Here is a 20,734-nt window from a genome sequence, read left to right as displayed (position 1 = left end):
CCCTCTACCCTCTCCCATGTCTCCACTCTCATGTTTCACATAGACCTACACCCAACCCCTGTCTGCCACCCCTGTCTGCCACCCCTGTCTGCCACCCCTGTCTGCCAGTCAGCGAATCACAGGACAGCCGTGCGTTTCCGTAACTCTTGACCTCTGAGATTTACCCTGTCGCTTCCTGCCCGTTTCAACACTTTAAAAATAGATGGCCACCAATGACCACCACTTCCTCCCCAAGCTCTGACAGCTGACACACCCTACAGGAATGTGCCATGATCATGGCATGTCTGCCCAACTACAGTTGAAGTGGGAAGTTTACATACGGTCACGGCTCGAAAGGAGTGGACCAAAGCGCAGCGTGGAAAGTGTTCATGATTTTTATTATTTTTAAAAACCACTCAAACAAAAATAACAACGCGAACAGTTCTGTCAGGTACAGACACTAAACAGAAAACAACATCCCACAAAACTCAAATGGAAAATGCCAACTTATACAGTATATGATCCCCAATCAGAGACAACGATAGACAGTTGCCTATGATTGGGAACCACTCGAACATAGACATAAGGAAACTAGAATGCCAACCCTAGTCACACCCTGAACTAACCAAAATAGAGAATAAAAACCTCTCTATGGCCAGGGCGTGACACATACACTTAGGTTGGAGTCATTAAAACTCGTTTTTCAACCACTCCACAAATTTCTTGTTAACAAAACTATAGTTTTGGCAAGTCTGTTAGGACATCTACTTTGTGCATGACACAAGTCATTTTTCCAACAATTGTTTGCAGACAGATTATTTCACTGTATCACAATTCCATTGGGTCTGAAGTTTAAATACACTAAGTTGATTGTGCCATTAAACAGCTTGGAAAATTCCAGAAAATGATGTCATGGCTTTAGAAGCTTCTGATAGGCTAATTGACATCATTTGAGTCAAATGGAGGTGTACCTGCGGATGTAGTTCAAGGCCTACATTCTAACTCAGTGCCTCTTTGCTTGACTTGGGAAAATCAAAAGAAATCAGGCCAAGACCTCAGAAATTGTAGACCTCCACAAGTCTGGTTCATCCTTTGGAGCAATTTCCAAATGCCTGAAGGTACCACGTTCATCTGCACAAACAATAGTACACAAGTCTATACACCATGGGACCACACAGCCATCATACCGCTCAGGAAGGAGACGCGTTCTGTCTCCTAGAGATGAATGTACTTTTGTGCGAAAAGTGCACATCAATCCCAGAACAACAGCAAAGGATCTTGTGAAGATGCTGTAGGAAACGGGTACAAAAGTATCTATATCCATAGTAAAATGAGTCCTATATCGACATAACCTGAAAGGCTGCTCAGCAAGGAAGAAGCCACTGCTCCAAAACTGCCATAAAAAATGCCAGACTACAGTTTGCATCTGCACATGGGGACAAAGATCGTACATTTTGGAGAAATGTCCTCTGGTCTGATGAAACAAAATAGAACTGTTATGGCTATATTAACCATCGTTATGTTTGGAGGAAAAAGGGGGAGGCTTGCAAGCTGAAGAACACCATCCCAACCGTGAAGCACGGGTGTGGCAGCATCATGTTGTCGGGGTGCTTTGCTGCAGGAGGGACTGGTGCACTTCACAAAATAGATGGCGTCAGGAAGGAAGGAAAATTACGTGGAAATATTGAAGCAACATCTCAAGACATCAGTCAGGAAGTTAAAGCTTGGTCGCAAATGGGACTTCAAATGGACAATGACCCCAAGCATACTTCCAAAGTTGTGGCAAAATGGCTTAAGGACAACAAAGTCAATGTATTGGAGTGGCCATCACAAAGCCCTGACCTCAATCCCGTAGAAAATTTGTGTGCAGAACTGAAAAAGCGTGTGCGAGAAAGGAGGCCTTCAAACCTGACTCAGTTACAGCAACTCTGTCAGGAGGAATGGGCCAAAATTCTTCCAACTTGTTGTGGGAAGCTTGTGGAAGGCTACCCAAAACATTTGACCCAAGTTAAACAATTTTAAAGGCAATGCTACCAACTACTAATTGAGTGTATGTAAACTTCTGACCCACTGGGAATGTGATGAAATACATAAAAGCTTAAATAAATCATTCTCTCTACTATTATTCTGACATTTCACATTCTTAAAATAAAAGGTGATCCTCACTGACCTATGACGGAATTTTTACAAGGATTAAATGTCAGGAATTGTGAAAAACGGGAAGTACTGGTGTTGAAGGTGCTGCAGCGCTCCCTGGTGGTGAGATGGTAAAACTGCAAAGATTTGTGTTGCAACAAGGGATGTCTGATGATGATGATGGTCTGTCAGTGAGGGGATTATCACTGGCCCCATTATGAAGTACTTCATTTATCTCCGACGTATGTTAAAAATATACTGTAACTATGGCAAACTAGACAAGACATGCCATTATGCTTGAATTAATACTACATACTACAATAGATACTGTTAGTCTGGGTGATAATAATCCTGGATTTAACTCATATTTGACCACAGGAGGGCAGTGTAAATCAACATACTTATACTACAGTACTTGGGTCATTCTTAGGCTGCGGAAATATTTGAAAATGATATATATACATATGTTTTTTTTTACTAAAATAAATGCATTTTCTGAACAGCGCACGACATTAAGTAGATATTAAACCTTCAAGAAAACCCATTCTCCCACCTCAGGCATTAAAGCCCTTGTTTATTAATGTCCATTTCTGTCTGATGTGGGCGCCATTTATCTTCAACCTCGTCACAGACAATATGGAAGTTGTCTGAATGTAAAAAATATACATTTACCTGATGCTCATGTGTTCCCTCAAAACCTGTTCAATTATTATGAATATAAAATGTAAAATCTCTGAATGTGGCTTTATGAAACTCTGAGATAAGACACATTATGTGTCAGCAGGTTCATCATTTCAATAAAAACAAGCTTTCAATTCAGCATTTTAACATGTGAACAGCAATAAGGTCTCAGTCAGACATGGAAGAGTGAACAGCAATAAGGTCTCAGTCAGACATGGAAGAGTGAACAGCAATAAGGTCTCAGTCAGACATGGAAGAGTGAACAGCAATAAGGTCTCAGTCAGACATGGAAGAGTGAACAGCAATAAGGTCTCAGTCAGACATGGAAGAGTGAACAGCCCAATAAGGTCTCAGTCAGACATGGAAGAGTGAACAGCAATAAGGTCTCAGTCAGACATGGAAGAGTGAACAGCCCAATAAGGTCTCAGTCAGACATGGAAGAGTGAACAGCAAAAAGGTCTCAGTCAGACATGGAAGAGTGAACAGCCCAATAAGGTCTCAGTCAGACATGGAAGAGTGAACAGCCCAATAAGGTCTCAGTCAGACATGGAAGAGTGAACAGCCCAATAAGGTCTCAGTCAGACATGGAAGAGTGAACAGCCCAATAAGGTCTCAGTCAGACATGGAAGAGTGAACAGCAATAAGGTCTCAGTCAGACATGGAAGAGTGAACAGCCCAATAAGGTCTCAGTCAGACATGGAAGAGTGAACAGCCCAATAAGGTCTCAGTCAGACATGGAAGAGTGAACAGCCCAATAAGGTCTCAGTCAGACATGGAAGAGTGAACAGCAATAAGGTCTCAGGTGACAAAAACAGAGCATAAGAGAGATTCTCAGGGTTCTCTGATAAAAAAATCTTCTGTGCAGGTTTTTCATGGTGTCCTCCAGGAACCTTTTCTGCATCTTGACTTCCTGCACAGTGATCGTTTGTTTCCTCCCAGTTGTGATCCGGCTCACATCATCTCCTAAAAATAATGCCTTGACCTTTCTCTGGAATGCATCGGTGTGCCGGTTAGTGTGCTTCCTTTCAAAGGTGCAAAGGCATTGCCTCTCCAGATGTCGCGTGACGGGGTTGATTTTTTGGGGCTCAAAATGGCCTCTGCTCCTCATGTGGTGAAGGACAGGAGACCACATGGTGTGCATGAAATGAATAGATTGTATATTTTTTATGGGTTAAAGTATCATTTTGAAAAGTACTAGTTTTCCATCTTTATTTCATGTGACCGGGTTGAGTAGGTCAGCTCGACCATCCCCACCTGACTTTAAAAAACAACCAAACACAGATATAAAACAACGTGATTACTTGCCTGTTTCTGTACCATGAAGATGTAAATTGTTAAATGATGTCACTTCCTGTTAATGATGGCACATAAAGGGTGGACTGAGCATTTCTATTAGCAGAGTTTGGTTGGTGTGACGGGGTTGAGTATAGACTGAGGGACAGAGGGCAATTTGTGTCATTTTAATCAATAATCATGTATTTATTTGATAAAAATACATTCTCAACAAAATAACACACATCTGATTACATTAATGGAAGAAGTTATTAATTATGTGCACATTTTCATATTAATTTCCCAAGTAAAAATTATGTCAAACGCCTGGGGGACATGACACAATTCTTAGTGTCAGTTAAAAAATAAGATGTTTTTTATAATAAGGTTTCAATTAATACTATATTTATTTCAATTCATTATACTGGACATTTCAATGTTTATACAAAATCTGTTAACGTTTCATTTCGGTGACCCAATACTTGAAATATAATATAAAAAGTCAAAGGGACTGAAATATTACCCCAGTCCAAGAATGACCCACTTGTATTCAACACTGAACTGTGTCAACCACAGACGGTTGGTGCCACTTTAATTGGGGAGGACAAGTAATTGATAATGTCTGGAGAGGAATAAGATGGAATGGTGTCAAATACATCAAACATGTGGTTTCCATGGTTTCCTTGCGTTTAATGCCATTCCATTCGCTCCGTTCCAGCCATTATTATGAGCCGTCCTCCCCTCAGAAACATCCACTGACGTCAACTGATTTAGAGTTGAGTTTTATTCCAGTAAACATGGCAGCTTCAAGATGAATTGTGTAAACAACAAGGAATTCACTCATTTAAAAAACATCTATAAATCATTTCTTTGCATTAGGCCTATAGGTCTACATTTCCTAAGCAGAATGTTAATCACTGATGACCACATGTAACAGGGCAGCCATGTTGGATCATGCAGGATGTTAATCAAAGCACTTCTGCTCCACTGATGACCACATGTAACAGGGCAGCCATGTTGGATCATGCAGGATGTTAATCAAAGCACTTCTGCTCCACTGATGACCACATGTAACAGGGCAGCCATGTTGGATCATGCAGGATGTTAATCAAAGCACTTCTGATCCACCACATGTAACAGGGCAGCCATGTTGGATCATGTGTTAATCAAAGGGATGACCAGCAGGGCATGTTGGATCATGCAGGATGTTAATCAAAGCACTTCTGATCCACTGATGACCACATGTAACAGGGCAGCCATGTTGGATCATGCAGGATGTTAATCAAAGCACTTCTGATCCACTGATGACCACATGTAACAGGGCAGCCATGTTGGATCATGCAGGATGTTAATCAAAGCACTTCTGCTCCACTGATGACCACATGTAACAGGGCAGCCATGTTGGATCATGCAGGATGTTAATCAAAGCACTTCTGATCCACTGATGACCACATGTAACAGGGCAGCCATGTTGGATCATGCAGGATGTTAATCAAAGCACTTCTGCTCCACTGATGACCACATCCACTGTTGGATGACAAAGCACTTCTGCTCCACATGTAACAGGGCAGCCATGTTGGATCATGCAGGATGTTAATCAAAGCACTTCTGCTCCACTGATGACCACATGTAACAGGGCAGCCATGATCATGCAGGATGTTAATCAAAGCACTTCTGCTCCACTGATGACCACATGTAACAGGGCAGCCATGTTGGATCATGCAGGATGTTAATCAAAGCTTCTGCTCCACTTGACCACATGTAACAGGGCAGCCATCCACTGACTGACCACATGTAACAGGGCAGCCATGTTGGATCATGCAGGATGTTAATCAAAGCACTTCTGATCCACTGATGACCACATGTAACAGGGCAGCCATGTTGGATCATGCAGGATGTTAATCAAAGCACTTCTGCTCCACTGATGACCACATGTAACAGGGCAGCCATGTTGGATCATGCAGAATGTTATTCAAATCACAATACAGACAGTAAGAAGAAGCAGGAGTTAAACTGGTCAAACAAGTTGTAGGAGACATTTGGGCCAAACCCTCTACGGTTGTTGTGTGGTTTTTAGCTGTTCTGTATTTGTAAATTACATTTCATTTGTACACTAGAGGGCACTATATGGGTCAAATGCATATAGGACAGGCTACAGTAAATATATATATATACATCACAGGAGGTTGGTGGCACCTTAATTGGGGATCACGGGACCATGGTAATGGCTGGAGTGAAACGAGTAGAGTCGAATCAAATACCATTCACTCAATTGTCTCCATTCCAGACATTATAAGCTGTGCTCCCCTCAGCAGCTTCCTGTGATATATGAACACCTGCAATCCTACTGGTGCTCCAGTGGCTATTCAGAGCTTTTTACCTGGTCAGCCGAGACACATCGTTATAATCGGAGTCACCGCTAAGTACGTTTACGGATTAATGCATATTCTTGTATTGATCTCAAGAGACATTTATTTCATCGTTAAAGTCAGAGACCACTTTTCAAATGTTCAATATTTCCCACCATCCTTCTTTCTATAATGCAGACTACATGTGAAAGGATGGTTGCCATGGGACTAAGTCTCAAATGTTGTCAGGGGCTGGTATTTAACACCTGATGTTTTGGACTTGTAGAGCATCACTCCGCACAGCATGGCAACGGCTGCTACGATACACCCAACCATCAACCCCATGTTCACGTTGGTCACTGGGAAGACAAGAAAACACACAAACACCTTTTATAACACAGAAACTCTTTGTGAAACAAAAAAAACACCTGTTTATGCAGAGATGTTATTTCCTGTTGACAAATTCCACTGTAGAAGTCCTTCCTAAATGTGTAGTCATTTATCAGAGACTCTCTTAACCAGAGCAACTTACACTAGTGGTACATCCTCATGTATTTTCTTCTGGGATATGAACCCACAACCCTGACATTGCAAGTATCACACTTAACCAACTGAGCTACAGAGGACCATTGATGATATACTGTAATATACTAACCAACTGAGCTACAGAGGACCATTGATGATATACTGTAATATACTAACCAACTGAGCTACAGAGGACCATTGATGATATACTGTAATATACTAACCAACTGAGCTACAGAGGACCATTGATGATATACTGTAATATACTGTATCGTCAATAACACAAAGTACAACATTTGATTTGTAGCTCATCTAAAGCTACAGCCGTTTCCCTCAGGGTTAGCTTACCTGAGCTCTCTGAACTCTTTCTCAGGCGCAAAGGACCCTGGGAGATGTGGTGTTTGGCCGTTTGCATGGCGGCCTCTCTCTTGCGGTGGTGGTGGTGACCAGCAGGCTGGGGGAGGTGGAGTTGACGCAGCCCTGGGCACACCGGGTGTTGGGGTTCCCAGCCTCACACAGGATCACTGAACAGCTGATGTACACCTATAGCCAGAGGGTTCAAAGGTCACTGAACAGCTGATGTACACCTATAGCCAGTGGGTTCAAAGGTCACTGAACTGAGAGGATATAACCCTTGATTCGATCCTTGAATGATTCAGCAATCTGTCCCCATTTACCTGGTCATGCATTCCGATGAATTTGAAAGCTTCCATTCCGAACTGGAAATGCCTCTGGTGACGCGGTGAGAAGATTTGAACCGTCTCGTCCACAATGCACCTGGTAAAAAAACACACAGTTAAAACCTAGAGTACAGTAAATATGTAAAGTACATACAGTAAGTGCAGTAAAACAATCTTTTAGTCTAGAATTCTCCCCAGCGTTTATACAAATGTCTCAAACCTGTCGTTTCTATTATCATCTCACAGTACTGACAAGTGTCCACCCTGAGGTTGATGAATGCCTCAGTGTTTATATTTTAATATATATGTGTGTGTTTCCTTTCTCTAATCACCATTAATATTATTATTATTTTGAATGTTATTGTTGATGTCTTTACCTCACTTTGCTTTACCAACAGTAGCCTTACCACTCGTGCTAATAAAGCTGATCTGAATCTGTGTGCTCAGTCTCACCCGTTTTCAATGATGGGGTAGGTGGGATGGTAGTCGGGGTTGTCGTACGGCGCCGCTCTGCAGGACTCCACGAAGAGCTCAGTGTTGTTCACAGTGGACACGGCCTCGATGTCCATGTAGATCATCTGCTTCACCTCCACGTCTAACGGGTAGTCACGGGGATCCACCATGTTGGCGAACCGGCTGGTCTGGTAGAACTCAAACTGGTAGGTGAACGTGCCGAAGCCTTTCTCCAGCACCGTGATGCTGTCCCTGTGTGCAGTGAAGCCCAGGGACACGTTGCCACGTTTGGCGTACTGGCAGTAGAACTGGAACTCCACCTGGTGGTGCCTGGTGATGATGTCGTTGGTGTTGTCGAAGGTGGTGATTTGGTTCTTGAAGATGAGGTTGTCGTCGTCCTCCTGGATTGAGAGAGATGGAGAGGAAAATCATTGAGACAGTTACATTTGTGGGCACTGAACTTTACACACGTCACCAAGATCAATCGTTTCAGTTCTGATATTGCTGTGAACCTCTTGGGGTTATGAGTGAGCATGTTGGCTTCTCTTTTGATGCAAAACTGTTCTGAGGGCAGATCTTCCCACAGGCAGCATAAATCCACCCCTCACCAAAACACTACATCTTGACCGTCTCTCTGAGGAAACCAATTCAAGATCTGTCAGCCTAGCTGGTGCCTTGGGGTGAATATCCCCTCGAACGCAGACAAACACACAGGAGTGAATGGGTCTCACACAAAGAGGAATACTGTACACGTGTCATCCCACTATAATATTTGACATCTCGGAGGCCTCACCTCTATCTGAGTGCCACAGGCATTGAGGGGGATGACTCCAATGATGTGGGTGCTGTTAGAGAGGCGTTGCAGGTCGCAGGCAGAGTTACTGGGATCGTTGAGGCGGAGGTGGTCCTCGTGAATTTCAGTAACAGAGGACTTCTCCACTTCTACCGTCATCTTGGTCTCGTCACACACCACCTTGGCTTTGACTGTCACGGGAGATATTATTGTTGTATTTCTTCCTATCTTTTGCATGAATGTCTTAATCAAAACAATCTGACTGTGACCCATGATTTGAGTTGATTGGGGTCATTTCGAGTTTCATTTTTATCTTTCCTTCATGTTTGGTGATTTCAGATGTGTTGTCTAGGTACAGTATGTATCATACAGTATACACAGCTTCATCTGTTATCAAAGTGCACAATTATACAATCACACGCCACACCATATTGTCCAATCACACACCACAGCATATTGTCCAATCACACGCCACAGCATAATGTCCAATCACACGCCACAGCATAATGTCCAATCACACGCCACAGCATATTGTCAAATCACACGCCACAGCATATTGTCCAATCACACGCCACAGCATAATGTCCAATCACACACCACAGCATAATGTCCATTCACACACCACAGCATATTGTCCATTCACACACCACATAGTCCAATCACACACCACAGCATATTGTCCAATCACACACCACAGCATATTGTCCAATCACACACCACAGCACATAGTCCAATCACACACCACAGCACATAGTCCAATCACACACCACAGCACATAGTCCAATCACACACCAGAGCATATTGATGGTGGAATAATGTACAAACCCTTTCTGCGTCCGACCTCCACCACAACACATCTCATCTCAGACTGATAGACACTAGATCTGAAAGTGTTAGAGAAGATCAGGGTGAACAACGGAACAATATTATCATTACATGTATTATTAGTCTCTCTCTCATGTGAAATGAAATATCATATAAAGAGGAAACTCCAGAGGGAAGTAGCAGAACACACAGGAAGTAGCAGAACGTACAGGAAGTAGCAAAACATACAGGAAGTAGCAGAACATACAGGAAGTAGCAGAACACACAGGAAGTAGCAGAACACACAGGAAGTAGCAGAACATACAGGAAGTAGCAGAACATACAGGAAGTAGCAGAACACACAGGAAGTAGCAGAACATACAGGAAGTAGCAGAACATACAGGAAGTAGCAGAACATACAGGAAGTAGCAGAACATACAGGAAGTAGAAGAACATACAGGAAGTAGCAGAACATACCGGAAGTAGTATAACATACAGGAAGTAGCAGAACATACAGGAAGTAGAATAACGTACAGGAAGTAGAAGAATATACAGGAAGTAGCAGAACATACAGGAAGTAGCAGAACATACAGGAAGTAGCAGAACATACAGGAAGTAGCAGCACATACAGGAAGTAGCAGAACACACAGGAAGTAGCAGAACACACAGGAAGTAGCAGAACGTACAGGGAGTAGCAGAATGTACAGGAAGTCACAGAACATACAGGAAGTAGCAGAACATACAGGAAGTAGCAGAACATACAGGAAGTAGCAGAACGTACTGGAAGTAGAAGAGCAGTTCTGGTGATGTTTCTAGCATTATAAAACATAAGACCTACCCAGAAAGCCCCTCAGCGATGAAGCAAATGGGGAAATACTCCCCCAGATTGTCCCGGATGGGTGTCCACCGGATGACAAACTCCCCCTGGGTAGTCATGTGATTGGTGATGTTCAGAGGTCCACTGACGATGACATCATTAATCCTAGAAAGGAGATCAAACAGAAAAGGTAAATGCTAAGTGGGATCCTTGGATGACCCAACCCTGAATCCGAACCCTAACCTTAACCTCTCCTCTAACTTAAACCACTGTACACATCAATGATGTCGCTCTTGCTGCTGAGGATTCTCTGATCCACCTCTACCCAGACGATACCATTCTGTATACTTCTGGCCCTTCTTTGGACTGTGTTAACTAACCTCCAGATGAGTTTCAACGACATACAACTCTCCTTCGGTGGCCTCCAACTGCTCTTAAATGCAAGTAAAACTAAATGCATGCTCTTCAACCGATTTCTACCAGCACCTGCCCGCCCGTCCAGCATCACTACTCTGGACGGTTCTGACTTAGAATATGTGGACATCTTCAAATACCTAGGTGTCTGGTTAGACTGTAAACTCTCCTTCCAGAATCCAAAATCCAAAATGAAATATATAATTGGCTTCCTATTTCGCAACAAAGCATCCTTCACTCATGCTGCCAACCACTGCGACCTGTATGCCCTTGGCTGGCCCTCGTTTCATATTCGTCGCCAAACCCACTGGCTCCAGGTCATCTATAAGTCTCTGCTAGGTAAAGCCCCGCCTTATCTCAGCTCACTGGTCACCATAGCAGCACCCACCCGTAGCACGCGATCCAGCAGGTATTTCACTGGTCACCCCCAAAGCCAATTCCTCCTTTGGCTGCCTTTCCTTCCTCAGCTGCCAATGACTGGAACGAATTGCAAAAATCACTGAAGCTGGAGACCCATATCTCCCTCACTAACTTTAAGCACCAGCTGTCAGAGCAGCTCACAGATCACTGCACCTTTACATAGCCCATTTGTAAATAGCCCACCAAACTACCTCATCCCCATACTGTTATTTATTTTTTGCTCCTTTACACCCCAGTATCTCTACTTGCACATTCATCTTCTGCACATCTATTAATCCAGTGTCTATCACTCCAGTGTTTAATTGCTAAATTGTAATTATTATATTTCACCACTATGGCCTATTTATTGCCTTACCTACCTTATCTCATTTGCACACACTGTATATAAACTTTGTTTCTATTGTGTTAATGACTCTATGTTTGTTTTTCTCCATGTGTAACTCTGTGTTGTTGTTTGTGTTGCACTGCTTTGCTTTATCTTGGCCAGGTCGCAGTTGTAATTGAGAACTTGTTCTCAACTCGCCTACCTGGTTAAATAAAAGGTGAAATATACATTTTTTTTTATTTAAAAAACTTTACCTAACCTTAACCCTTACCTTAACCGCTTTTAAATTGCAATTTATGTGGGGTGACATCAGAGTTGGACGTCACAAGCATCTCACTTAGCAAAAAGACGGCCACACCAATCCAGATCAATCACAGAAAATACATTTACTCTTAATTGGAAAACTCTTGGTTGTCTTAGACCTTTTGGTGAACTTATACAGTAGGGTGCCATAAGCAAAATAGTTGATTGCAGAAGACATTTTTTGAAATCACTGAAAAAGTACTACACGTGATAACGTTTTTAGATATAGCCAGGATGTGTTGTTAAAATCAGGACTAAACTGTTACAGCCAGGATGTGTTGTTACAATCAGGACTAAACTGTTACAGCCAGGATGCATTGTTACAACCAGGATGCACTGTTATAACCAGGATGCATTGTTACAGCCAGGATGCACTGTTACAGCCAGGACGCACTGTTACAGCCAGGATGACCTGTTACAGCCAGGATGACCTGTTACAGCCAGGATGACCTGTTACAGCCAGGATGACCTGTTACAGCCAGGATGCATTTTTACAGCCAGGATGGACTGTTACAGCCAGGATGACCTGTTACAGCCAGGATGGACTGTTACAGCCAGGATGACATGTTACAGCCAGGACGGACTGTTACAGCCAGGATGCATTGTTACAGCCAGGATACATTGTTACAGCCAGGATGCATTGTTACAGCCAGGATTACCTGTTACAGCCAGGATGACCTGTTACAGCCAGGATGACCTGTTACAGCCAGGATGACATGTTACAGCCAGGATGCATTGTTACAGCCAGGATGCATTGTTACAGCCAGGATGCATTGTTACAGCCAGGACGGACTGTTACAGCCAGGATGACATCTTACAGCCAGGATTACCTGTTACAGCCAGGATGGACTGTTACAGCCAGGATGACATGTTACAGCCAGGACGGACTGTTACAGCCAGGATGACCTGTTACAGCCAGGATGACCTGTTACAGCCAGGATGACCTGTTACAGCCAGGATGACCTGTTATAGCCAGGAGTTCAAGCACTATAAATATAATCCTGGGTATAATACTGTATTATAGACTATCATGTCTCTTACGTTGAGTGTGTAGCCTCGGCCTTGACCCTGAACTCCAGCTCTTTGTTGACCTCGGCGTGGAGATGTTCTCCGTTGTGTGGTGTCGGCTGCACGAACCTGGGCAGGTACATACCCTCATCGCAGGACGGAACACTAGAGTCCACTGAAGTGGAAAAGACACAAACGTACACAAGTAAAGGCCAATACTTTACAAATAAATGCCATGTTTGACATTGTTTAAAGAATACATATGTCCAATCCTCCATCCAGGGGGTGGCAGGTAGCCTAGTGGTTAGAGCGTTGGGCCAGTAACCAAAAAGTTGCTCTGTTTAATCCCCGAGCTGACAAGGTAAAAATCTGTCGTTCTGCCCCTGAAAAAGATAGTTAACCCATTGTTCCCCAGTAGGCTGTCTTTTTAAAGAATAATTTGTTCTTAACTGATTTGCCTAGTTAAATAGGCAAAGGTTCAATACATTTAAAAAATCCAATGCATTGTTAACCATCAGAAGAGGAGTCTCACCCAGAAGAGAGAAATGCAGAGGGAGTTTGCTGAGGGGAGCAGTGGAGGGATACAGGCTTCCTGGGGTGGTAGTGGGCCTGGTGGTGGTGGTAGTGGGCCAGGTGGTGGTGGTAGTGGGCCAGGTGGTGGTGGTAGTGGGCCTGGTGGTGGTGGTAGTGGGCCAGGTGGTGGTGGTAGTGGGCCTGGTGGTGGTGGTAGTGGGTCTAGTGGTGGTGGTAGTGGGCCAGGGGGTGGTGGTTGTAGTGGGCAAGGGGGTGGTGGTAGTGGGCCAAGGGGTGGTGGTAGTGGGTGTGGTGGTGGTGGTGGTGGTAGTGGGCCAGGGGGTGGTGGTAGTGGGTGGGATGGTGGTGGGCCAGGGGGCGGTGGTAGTAGTGGGCCAGGGGGTGGTGGTTGTAGTGGGCCAGGGGGCGGTGGTTGTAGTGGGCCAGGGGGTGGTTGTAGTGGGCCAGGGGGTGGTGGTAGTGGGCGGGGTGGTGGTGGTGGTAGTGGGCCAGGGGGTGGTTGTAGTGGGCCAGGGGGTGGTGGTAGTGGGCCAGGTGGTGGTAGTGGGCGGGGTGGTGGTGGTGGTAGTGGGCCAGGGGGTGGTTGTAGTGGGCCAGGGGACGGTGGTAGTGGGCGGGGTGGTGGTGGTAGTGGGCCATGGGGCGACAGTGGTTGTTTGGCTCCACCACCACCAAGGAGAAGGAGCTGTGGTGGTTTGGCTCCACCACCAAGGAGAAGGACTTGTGGTGGTTTGGCTCCACCACCAGGGATAGGAGACGGTTGTTTGGTAGCTGGCGCGTCGGCGTCTCCCTGCATGAAGCGGTGCCCTGGAGGAACTAGAGCCATCGGTGTAGGACAGGGTGATGTGTTGGTTAGGATAGTCCTCTACAACCAGCTCAAACCCGTAGACGCCACTCGTTGAAGTGTAGCCGTATTGTAAGGAGCAAGAGCCCTAACAGTGAAGAGGTTAGAACACAAATGGAATAGCTGGTTAAGACCAAAGACAATATGCAATATCATGCAATCACATATAGATTGAATACAAATGAGTTGTAATGTTTTGGCCTCAACGTGACAGCACATCGTGGAGTGTATCAACACATGAGATTCAAGGTGTTGAAAATAACTGCCCACACCAACCTGATCCAGGTAGAAACCTGAAGGCTGATCACAACTATCGCACTCAGGTCTGACCAATCCGTATCTGCATCTGACACGATCACCGTCAGGGTCAAAGGCCGTGAGGTTGTAGGACCTCTGACAGTTCTGGGGAACACTACAATGACAGGAGTCAGAAATACAACATATGAAATGAGTCAATTCTACGGGCTCTATTTGAACAAACCTAACACAACGGTCAGTCTAAGAGCTGCCAGTAGAGCTACATTTGAGCTATTTTCACCACCACAATTATATGTGCAGTTGCTGGCAGTGGTGCAAAAGGGGCTGAGCCTTGATTTGTATTGACGTATTTTATTGAACCTTTATTTAACTAGGCAAGTCGATGAATAGACCAGTTGTGGGTGTGTCGAGGCTTTGACCCCTCACCGGCCAATCAGAACGTGTTCCATGGATAAACATGTGGTTGCTTAGAGTTGTGTATTTACGGTATTTTATATATTTATTGTGATGTCATCAACTCAAGTTAGAATGTTAGTCCGTTACAGCCTAGTTAGTTAAACAGGCTGATCCATGTTTACAGAAAACAGTATGGTGAACATGTTAACAGTCCACATTGTTCTTATTGTATTGCTTCAGTATGGAAATGAACATAGGCTATAGCATGTGCAGTGATATAGGGGCAAGGCCTACTGTAAATTGCAGTCTGGACGTGGAAATGCCAAACGTAGTCAATTAGCAAAATCAATTTCACTAAGCTATTGATAAGGCCTGAAAAGACAGTGTATAATTCTAATCCAATTGTAATAAAAACCAAACAACAACTTGTTTAAATAGGCTAAATGTCTGAATACAGTTACAGCCAACATAATAAATAGCCCAGAGGGTTTGTTTTTGTTGCACAACATGATAATATCTGGCTAATGATCGGGACCTGGAGAAAAAAGAATGGACCGGTGTGGGGGCGGCCCCTGGACACACCTCAAATATGGCCCCCCGCCCACTTTAAAACATGGCCCCCCGCCCACTTTAAAACATGGCCCCCCGCCCACTTTAAAACATGGCCCCCCGCCCACTTTAAAACATGGCCCCCCGCCCACTTTAAAACATGGCCCCCGCCCACTTTAAAACATGGCCCCCGCCCACTTTAAAACATGGCCCCCGCCCACTTTAAAACATGGCCCCCCCCCCGCCCACTTTAAAACATGGCCCCCGCCCACTTTAAAACATGGCCCCCGCCCACTTTAACACATGGCCCCCGCCCACTTTAAAACATGGCCCCCGCCCACTTTAACACATGGCCCCCGCCCACTTTAACACATGGCCCCCCGCCCACTTTAAAACATGGCCCCCCGCCCACTTTAAAACATGGCCCCCCGCCCACTTTAAAACATGGCCCCCCGCCCACTTTAAAACATGGCCCCCCGCCCACTTTAACACAAATGAGCTGAAGTTAAACCGGTCAATTGCTGATGTCAGGGTTGGAAAATGCTATCGCGCAATTTTTTTACATAACAAAATTGCTATTTAACTTGAGTTGGACACTTGCGCCTCCTTACCGCCAGCCAAAAATGTAGGAATATGTCTAATTAGGATTTCAATAACCTATATTGTATATATAAATACAACTGATCGGTTCAAAGAGGTAATGTTTTGGGAGTCAGAAGGTTGTTACCGTATGAAAGGAAGAATGGCTGTGACTGGAGATCTGTTGGGTTCACCAGTATCAGATCTTGTTCCCAGATCCACTTGTGTTTCCAGGCTCCAACGTCCAAGACCGTTCACTGTTGGGATCCAACAGCAGCTGTTTTGTCTGTTACAACAACAAACCATCTTTAGGTAAGTGGTCACTTGGGATGGAATGTTATCAAACCCACCATATCATTTACAGAGTGTCTTCGTCACAGTCTTTGAAAAGAAACTCAGAGGGGAGTCTACCTTGTAGAGGTAGGTTTTAACGGTACAGCTAAAACCATTTTAACAGATATGAGTTTAACATGAGTCATTGTGCACAATGCGTGTTCAATAAATTGATTACATGTATTTCATAACAAACTTGCATCAATTGAAAAGGTTTATCACTGGGGATATTTCTGGTCTCGACTGTTTCAGTTTCACACCACTGGTTGTTGTAACCACTCCGTCCTCTGCTGCTGCTGTCAATTGTGCCTCTGACATCTGTGATAGAAGAGCCGCAGTTCCCTGAGGAACAATACCAGCGAGAGTAATCACACCAATCATGGGTATTCTTGTAGCGTAAATCCACCTGGAGAACAGAAAGTCACATTGTAATGGGGCAATAAAACATTATTAGACTGATGAAGTTTAATTAACGCTGTTGTTTTGGAACAGCTTTGGCGGATTTGAACTTGCAACCTATCGGTTACTAGTCCACTGCTCTAACCACTAGGCTACCTGCTGGTTACTAGTCCACTGCTCTAACCACTAGGCTGCGCTACCGACCGGTTCTATGAATCCACTGTTAATTTCTCTAATGGCAAAACGTCTGCAACCTGTTTAAACATGCTTTAATTGAAAAGAGGTGGTTTGTCTTTTTTTTCTCCAAAATACAAGAATAAATGTATCTGCAAAGTAGGGAATTGTTATAAAAACCAACCTTAGTTTGTCCGAATCAAGCGTGGCATTTGTCATGTAATTAAGGAGGTAACGGGTTGGAAATTGTTTTAAGTCCATGTCTAATATGATCTGAGTGGCTGTATGGATAGAGCGCCAGAAATACACGAAAATACACTAACTTACTGCAATGACAGAACCGGTGCACAACGGTTCCTTTCTCTGTCCTACACACATGCACCATATCTGCTAAGAGTTTAGACCAGTGAGACATGTTCACCTGTTATTTTCAGACTGAATAAAACATAACAAATGGAAAAACAAACACATTTAGAAATATTAACTTGTGTTATTTATTCCCGTCTGAAAATACCAGGTGCTCATTTTGCATTGATGCAAAAGCTTAATACATCTCTAATGTATTTATTCTATAGCCTCATATTTCTCATTTATTTGATAAGAACAAAACTTTGCACACCATTAATTAAAGCATAAATACTCATATGCTATATAAAACAATACATGGTGATTGAATATAATTGATCTAAAGTCACAATTATTGCAATCACTCTTATTAGTATACCGTATTACAATGAATTGTATTGGAATAGACGTGATGTGATTCAACATTTCTGAAGAGTCCAACCAAATGCGAATACCCTTTAGAATCAAATCAAATCAAAACATTTGTAATTATTTGTCACTTGCGCTGAATGCAACAGGTGTAGTAGTCCTTACCGTGAAATGCTGAGTGACGAGCCCTTGACCAACAACGCAGAGTTTTAAACAAGTAAGAACAATTTGCTTAATTAACTAAAGGAAAAATAGTAACACAATACAATACTGAGTCAATGTGCAGCGGTACGGGGTAGTCCAGGTAATGGAGGTAATATGCACATGTAGGTATTAGGGATAAAGTGACTATGCATTGATAATTAACAGATAGTAGCAGCATATGTGAAGGTGTGTGTGTGTGTGTGTGTGTGTGTGTGTGTGTGTGTGTGTGTGTGTGTGTGTGTGTGTGTGTGTGTGTGTGTGTGTGTGTGTGTGTGTGTGTGTGTGTGTGTGTGTGTGTGTGTGTGTGTGTGTGTGTGTGTGTGTGTGTGTGTGTGTGTGTGTGTGTGTGTGTGTGTGTGTGTGGGCAAAAGATCAGAATTGGGAGCAGCCAATGATCCCCTGAATATCTCTCACCTTGAATGTTCCGTCGGCGTTCCTCCCCTTGGGGGTGACAGACATGGAGCCTCCATAGAAGTGTGCCGCTGAAGCCAGGGAGACCAGTAGCAGCAGATGCAGCAACACCGGTGTGGAGGAGGACATGATGTCTGGATCTCTCTGGAGGATTCCTCTCTACCTATCTGTCTCCAGCATCCAACCTCCAAACCTTTATACCTTCTCAGACCAACCATCCATTCAGGAGGAATGTCAGAGCAGATGCCAACATTGTTTCCTTCGTAACTCACCCTGGACATGTTCTCTTCATGACAGGTGGAACTGGTTTTATTGAACTGGGAAACAAAGGTTAAAATACCTTTTCATTATAACCTGAAACGAAAGGGGAAATAAAGTTGTGAGTTAAAGTAATTATGTATATCTTGAACTTGTCTCTGCTAATCTCGTACATTGGCCTGATTTACATTTTCTATTTACATGTTAGTCATTTAGCAGACGCTCTGATCCAGAGCCACTTACAGGAGCAATTAGGGTTAAGTGTCTTGCTCAAGGGCACATTGACAGATTGTTCACCTGGTCGGCTAGTGAGCATTTGCACCAGTACTATGCACTTACGACACATGAAAGGTATTTAAATTAAATACAAATGAATGATGAGACTAAATAATCAAGATTAAGTTAAGAAAGATTAAGGTTAATACAAGGATTTCATACCAGAATGTTGGTTCATTTCAATTACATGTATTTCACAACTAGTGTTGTTACCACTGTAGATAATGGTGAGTTTATTGATTCATGAGTAGGTTTTCATTATGTGTTTGGTTTGGGTTATTGTGTCTGTGGGGGGAACGGCCACAGCAATTCAAAATGAATGGTACACGATGCATACTGATCATAACGGTGCAAAACTTGCCTATGAAATTGTAATGAATTGGTCCTGCTACAGATGACTTTGTAAATACATCCTTCATTCCCTCCTTGGGTAGGCTGGATAGGTGAAAACAGCCATCCAATACCCTTTCACCAATCCATATTCACCCATGGTATTGCTCCTTGAGGTGTTCTAACTCTCTTTCCACGCCTGTTACCATGGTGAGGATTACACAAACACAAAAAGGATGCTTTTCATGGTAATTCATGACAATCACCTTTAAATCAACGTGTGAGTCAAAACGATGTTTTTATACTTCTGCTCTGTCCCGATCAGATGTTTTTCTGTTTTACATCGTTGAACTGGCATGGGTCTGTTGGAATCCATCTGACTGACAGCATGAAGATGTTCAACAAGATTAGGCCATGAGGACAGGTGATTTATTATCTCATCTCTCTTGTCAAACATCAGGTGAGGTGAAAAAAATGCTTCTTGAATGAAATAACATGTTGGGAACACAAAAGGTCAAAGATCGTTTTTTCACACCACGTTGTTTTCAGTAAATGTCTCATGCTTCAAGAATGTTCCACAGGACTCAAGGATGTTGCTGACGAAGTCAGTGAACTTGTTTGAGATTAAACCTATGGCATATAATCAAATGGCTTCCAGGGAGATGCTTAATGTGAGTTGGACAATAGCACCTCAAAATAAACCTCTACATAACCACTTGACCTTACAATACTAATACTAAATACTTACAATAGCAAAGGTTGATCTGCACGACAGAGACACCAACTCAACCAGACAGTATGTGTTTTATAGATATTGAAGTGAACTAATTAATTCATACTACAGATTGCAAATGAAGGTAAATACACCTGTCTCCTTATATCTGAGTGAATTCAGTAGCTTTTCACACTCATGTACATTAACACAGATCATCACCAATCACCCAAACACGGACTGTCATGTGGACTTCAGTTGAAAGAACAAGGGTGTTTCTCGGAACAACAATCTGTGCCTGTAAACTGGTGACTATCCGTCAAGTTAAGGTTCATTCAATCAATCAATCATTAGTTTGTGCCATACAGTGTGTGTTGGTCGTCCCAGTGTTGGTCTGTTGCTACCCAGGGTCCGTTCTGCCTTACAGTAGACTAGGTGATTGAGGGAGTGTTTTGTAACACATTGTTAGCATCTCAATCCCACACAGTCACTCAAGGCATTCATCTGCAGACAATAGGGACCGATCAGATTTACTAGAGGGAAGGATTAGAGACTTGAACACCAGAAACGCTGTAAATGATATTGTATTCAAGCTTTTTTATGCATTGAGACTGGGCTACAACACAGGGGGATGTGAGTTGGTATGGAGTCTGTGTTTCTAATGAAAAGGTGAAATATCCTGTTCATACACTACCAGTCAAATGTTTTAGAACACCTACCCATTCCAGGGTTTTTATTCCATTTTTAGTATTTTCTACATTGTAGAATAATAGTGAAGACATCAAATTCTGTGAAATAACACATA

General features: G+C 43.4%; 1 protein-coding gene and 2 long non-coding RNA genes across 5 annotated transcripts; 1 reads left to right on the top strand and 2 right to left on the bottom strand.

Moving 5' to 3' along the window:
• The first annotated feature begins 1,764 nt into the window (after window positions 1-1,764).
• On the top strand, window positions 1,765-4,547 carry LOC127918812 (uncharacterized). Of its 3 annotated transcripts, none has more exons than XR_008100865.1 (2): window positions 1,765-3,217; window positions 3,330-4,547. It is a non-coding gene; the product is annotated as an uncharacterized LOC127918812 (long non-coding RNA). The 3 variants fall into 3 exon arrangements; XR_008100864.1 differs by having other exon boundaries at window positions 3,292-4,547; XR_008100863.1 differs by having other exon boundaries at window positions 3,254-4,547.
• Window positions 4,548-5,900: 1,353 nt separating this feature from the next.
• LOC118378655 (uncharacterized) lies at window positions 5,901-18,605 on the bottom strand. The gene is made up of 13 exons (XM_052502043.1): window positions 18,357-18,605; window positions 16,652-16,857; window positions 16,267-16,404; window positions 14,613-14,748; window positions 13,491-14,424; window positions 12,992-13,133; window positions 10,510-10,653; window positions 9,693-9,751; window positions 8,868-9,058; window positions 8,075-8,475; window positions 7,619-7,718; window positions 7,290-7,484; window positions 5,901-6,775 (listed from the first exon to the last, which is right to left on the bottom strand). The coding sequence occupies exons 1-12, from the start codon at window positions 18,480-18,482 to the stop codon at window positions 7,311-7,313; spliced, it is 2,751 nt and encodes a 916-aa protein (XP_052358003.1). The 5' UTR covers window positions 18,483-18,605; the 3' UTR covers window positions 5,901-6,775; window positions 7,290-7,310.
• On the bottom strand, window positions 12,015-12,996 carry LOC127918811 (uncharacterized). The gene is made up of 2 exons (XR_008100862.1): window positions 12,857-12,996; window positions 12,015-12,742 (listed from the first exon to the last, which is right to left on the bottom strand). It is a non-coding gene; the product is annotated as an uncharacterized LOC127918811 (long non-coding RNA).
• Window positions 18,606-20,734: the final 2,129 nt, after the last annotated feature.

This window comes from Oncorhynchus keta, unplaced genomic scaffold, assembly GCF_023373465.1.
Source record: "Oncorhynchus keta strain PuntledgeMale-10-30-2019 unplaced genomic scaffold, Oket_V2 Un_contig_1495_pilon_pilon, whole genome shotgun sequence".
NCBI lineage: Eukaryota > Metazoa > Chordata > Actinopteri > Salmoniformes > Salmonidae > Oncorhynchus > Oncorhynchus keta.
This window is presented reverse-complemented; position numbering and strand designations above follow the sequence as displayed.

Bases quoted from the DNA above. Each gene is read 5' to 3' on its own strand.
- LOC118378655 (XM_052502043.1), bottom strand. From the start codon at position 18,482: ATGTCCTCCTCCACACCGGTGTTGCTGCATCTGCTGCTACTGGTCTCC. The intron at 14,425-14,612 runs GTTGGTGTGGGC...CTTCACTGTTAG, and splicing joins CAGGTTTCTACCTGGATCAG to GGCTCTTGCTCCTTACAATA. The intron at 9,752-10,509 runs GTAGGTCTTATG...TAACACTTTCAG, and splicing joins ATCGCTGAGGGGCTTTCTGG to ATCTAGTGTCTATCAGTCTG.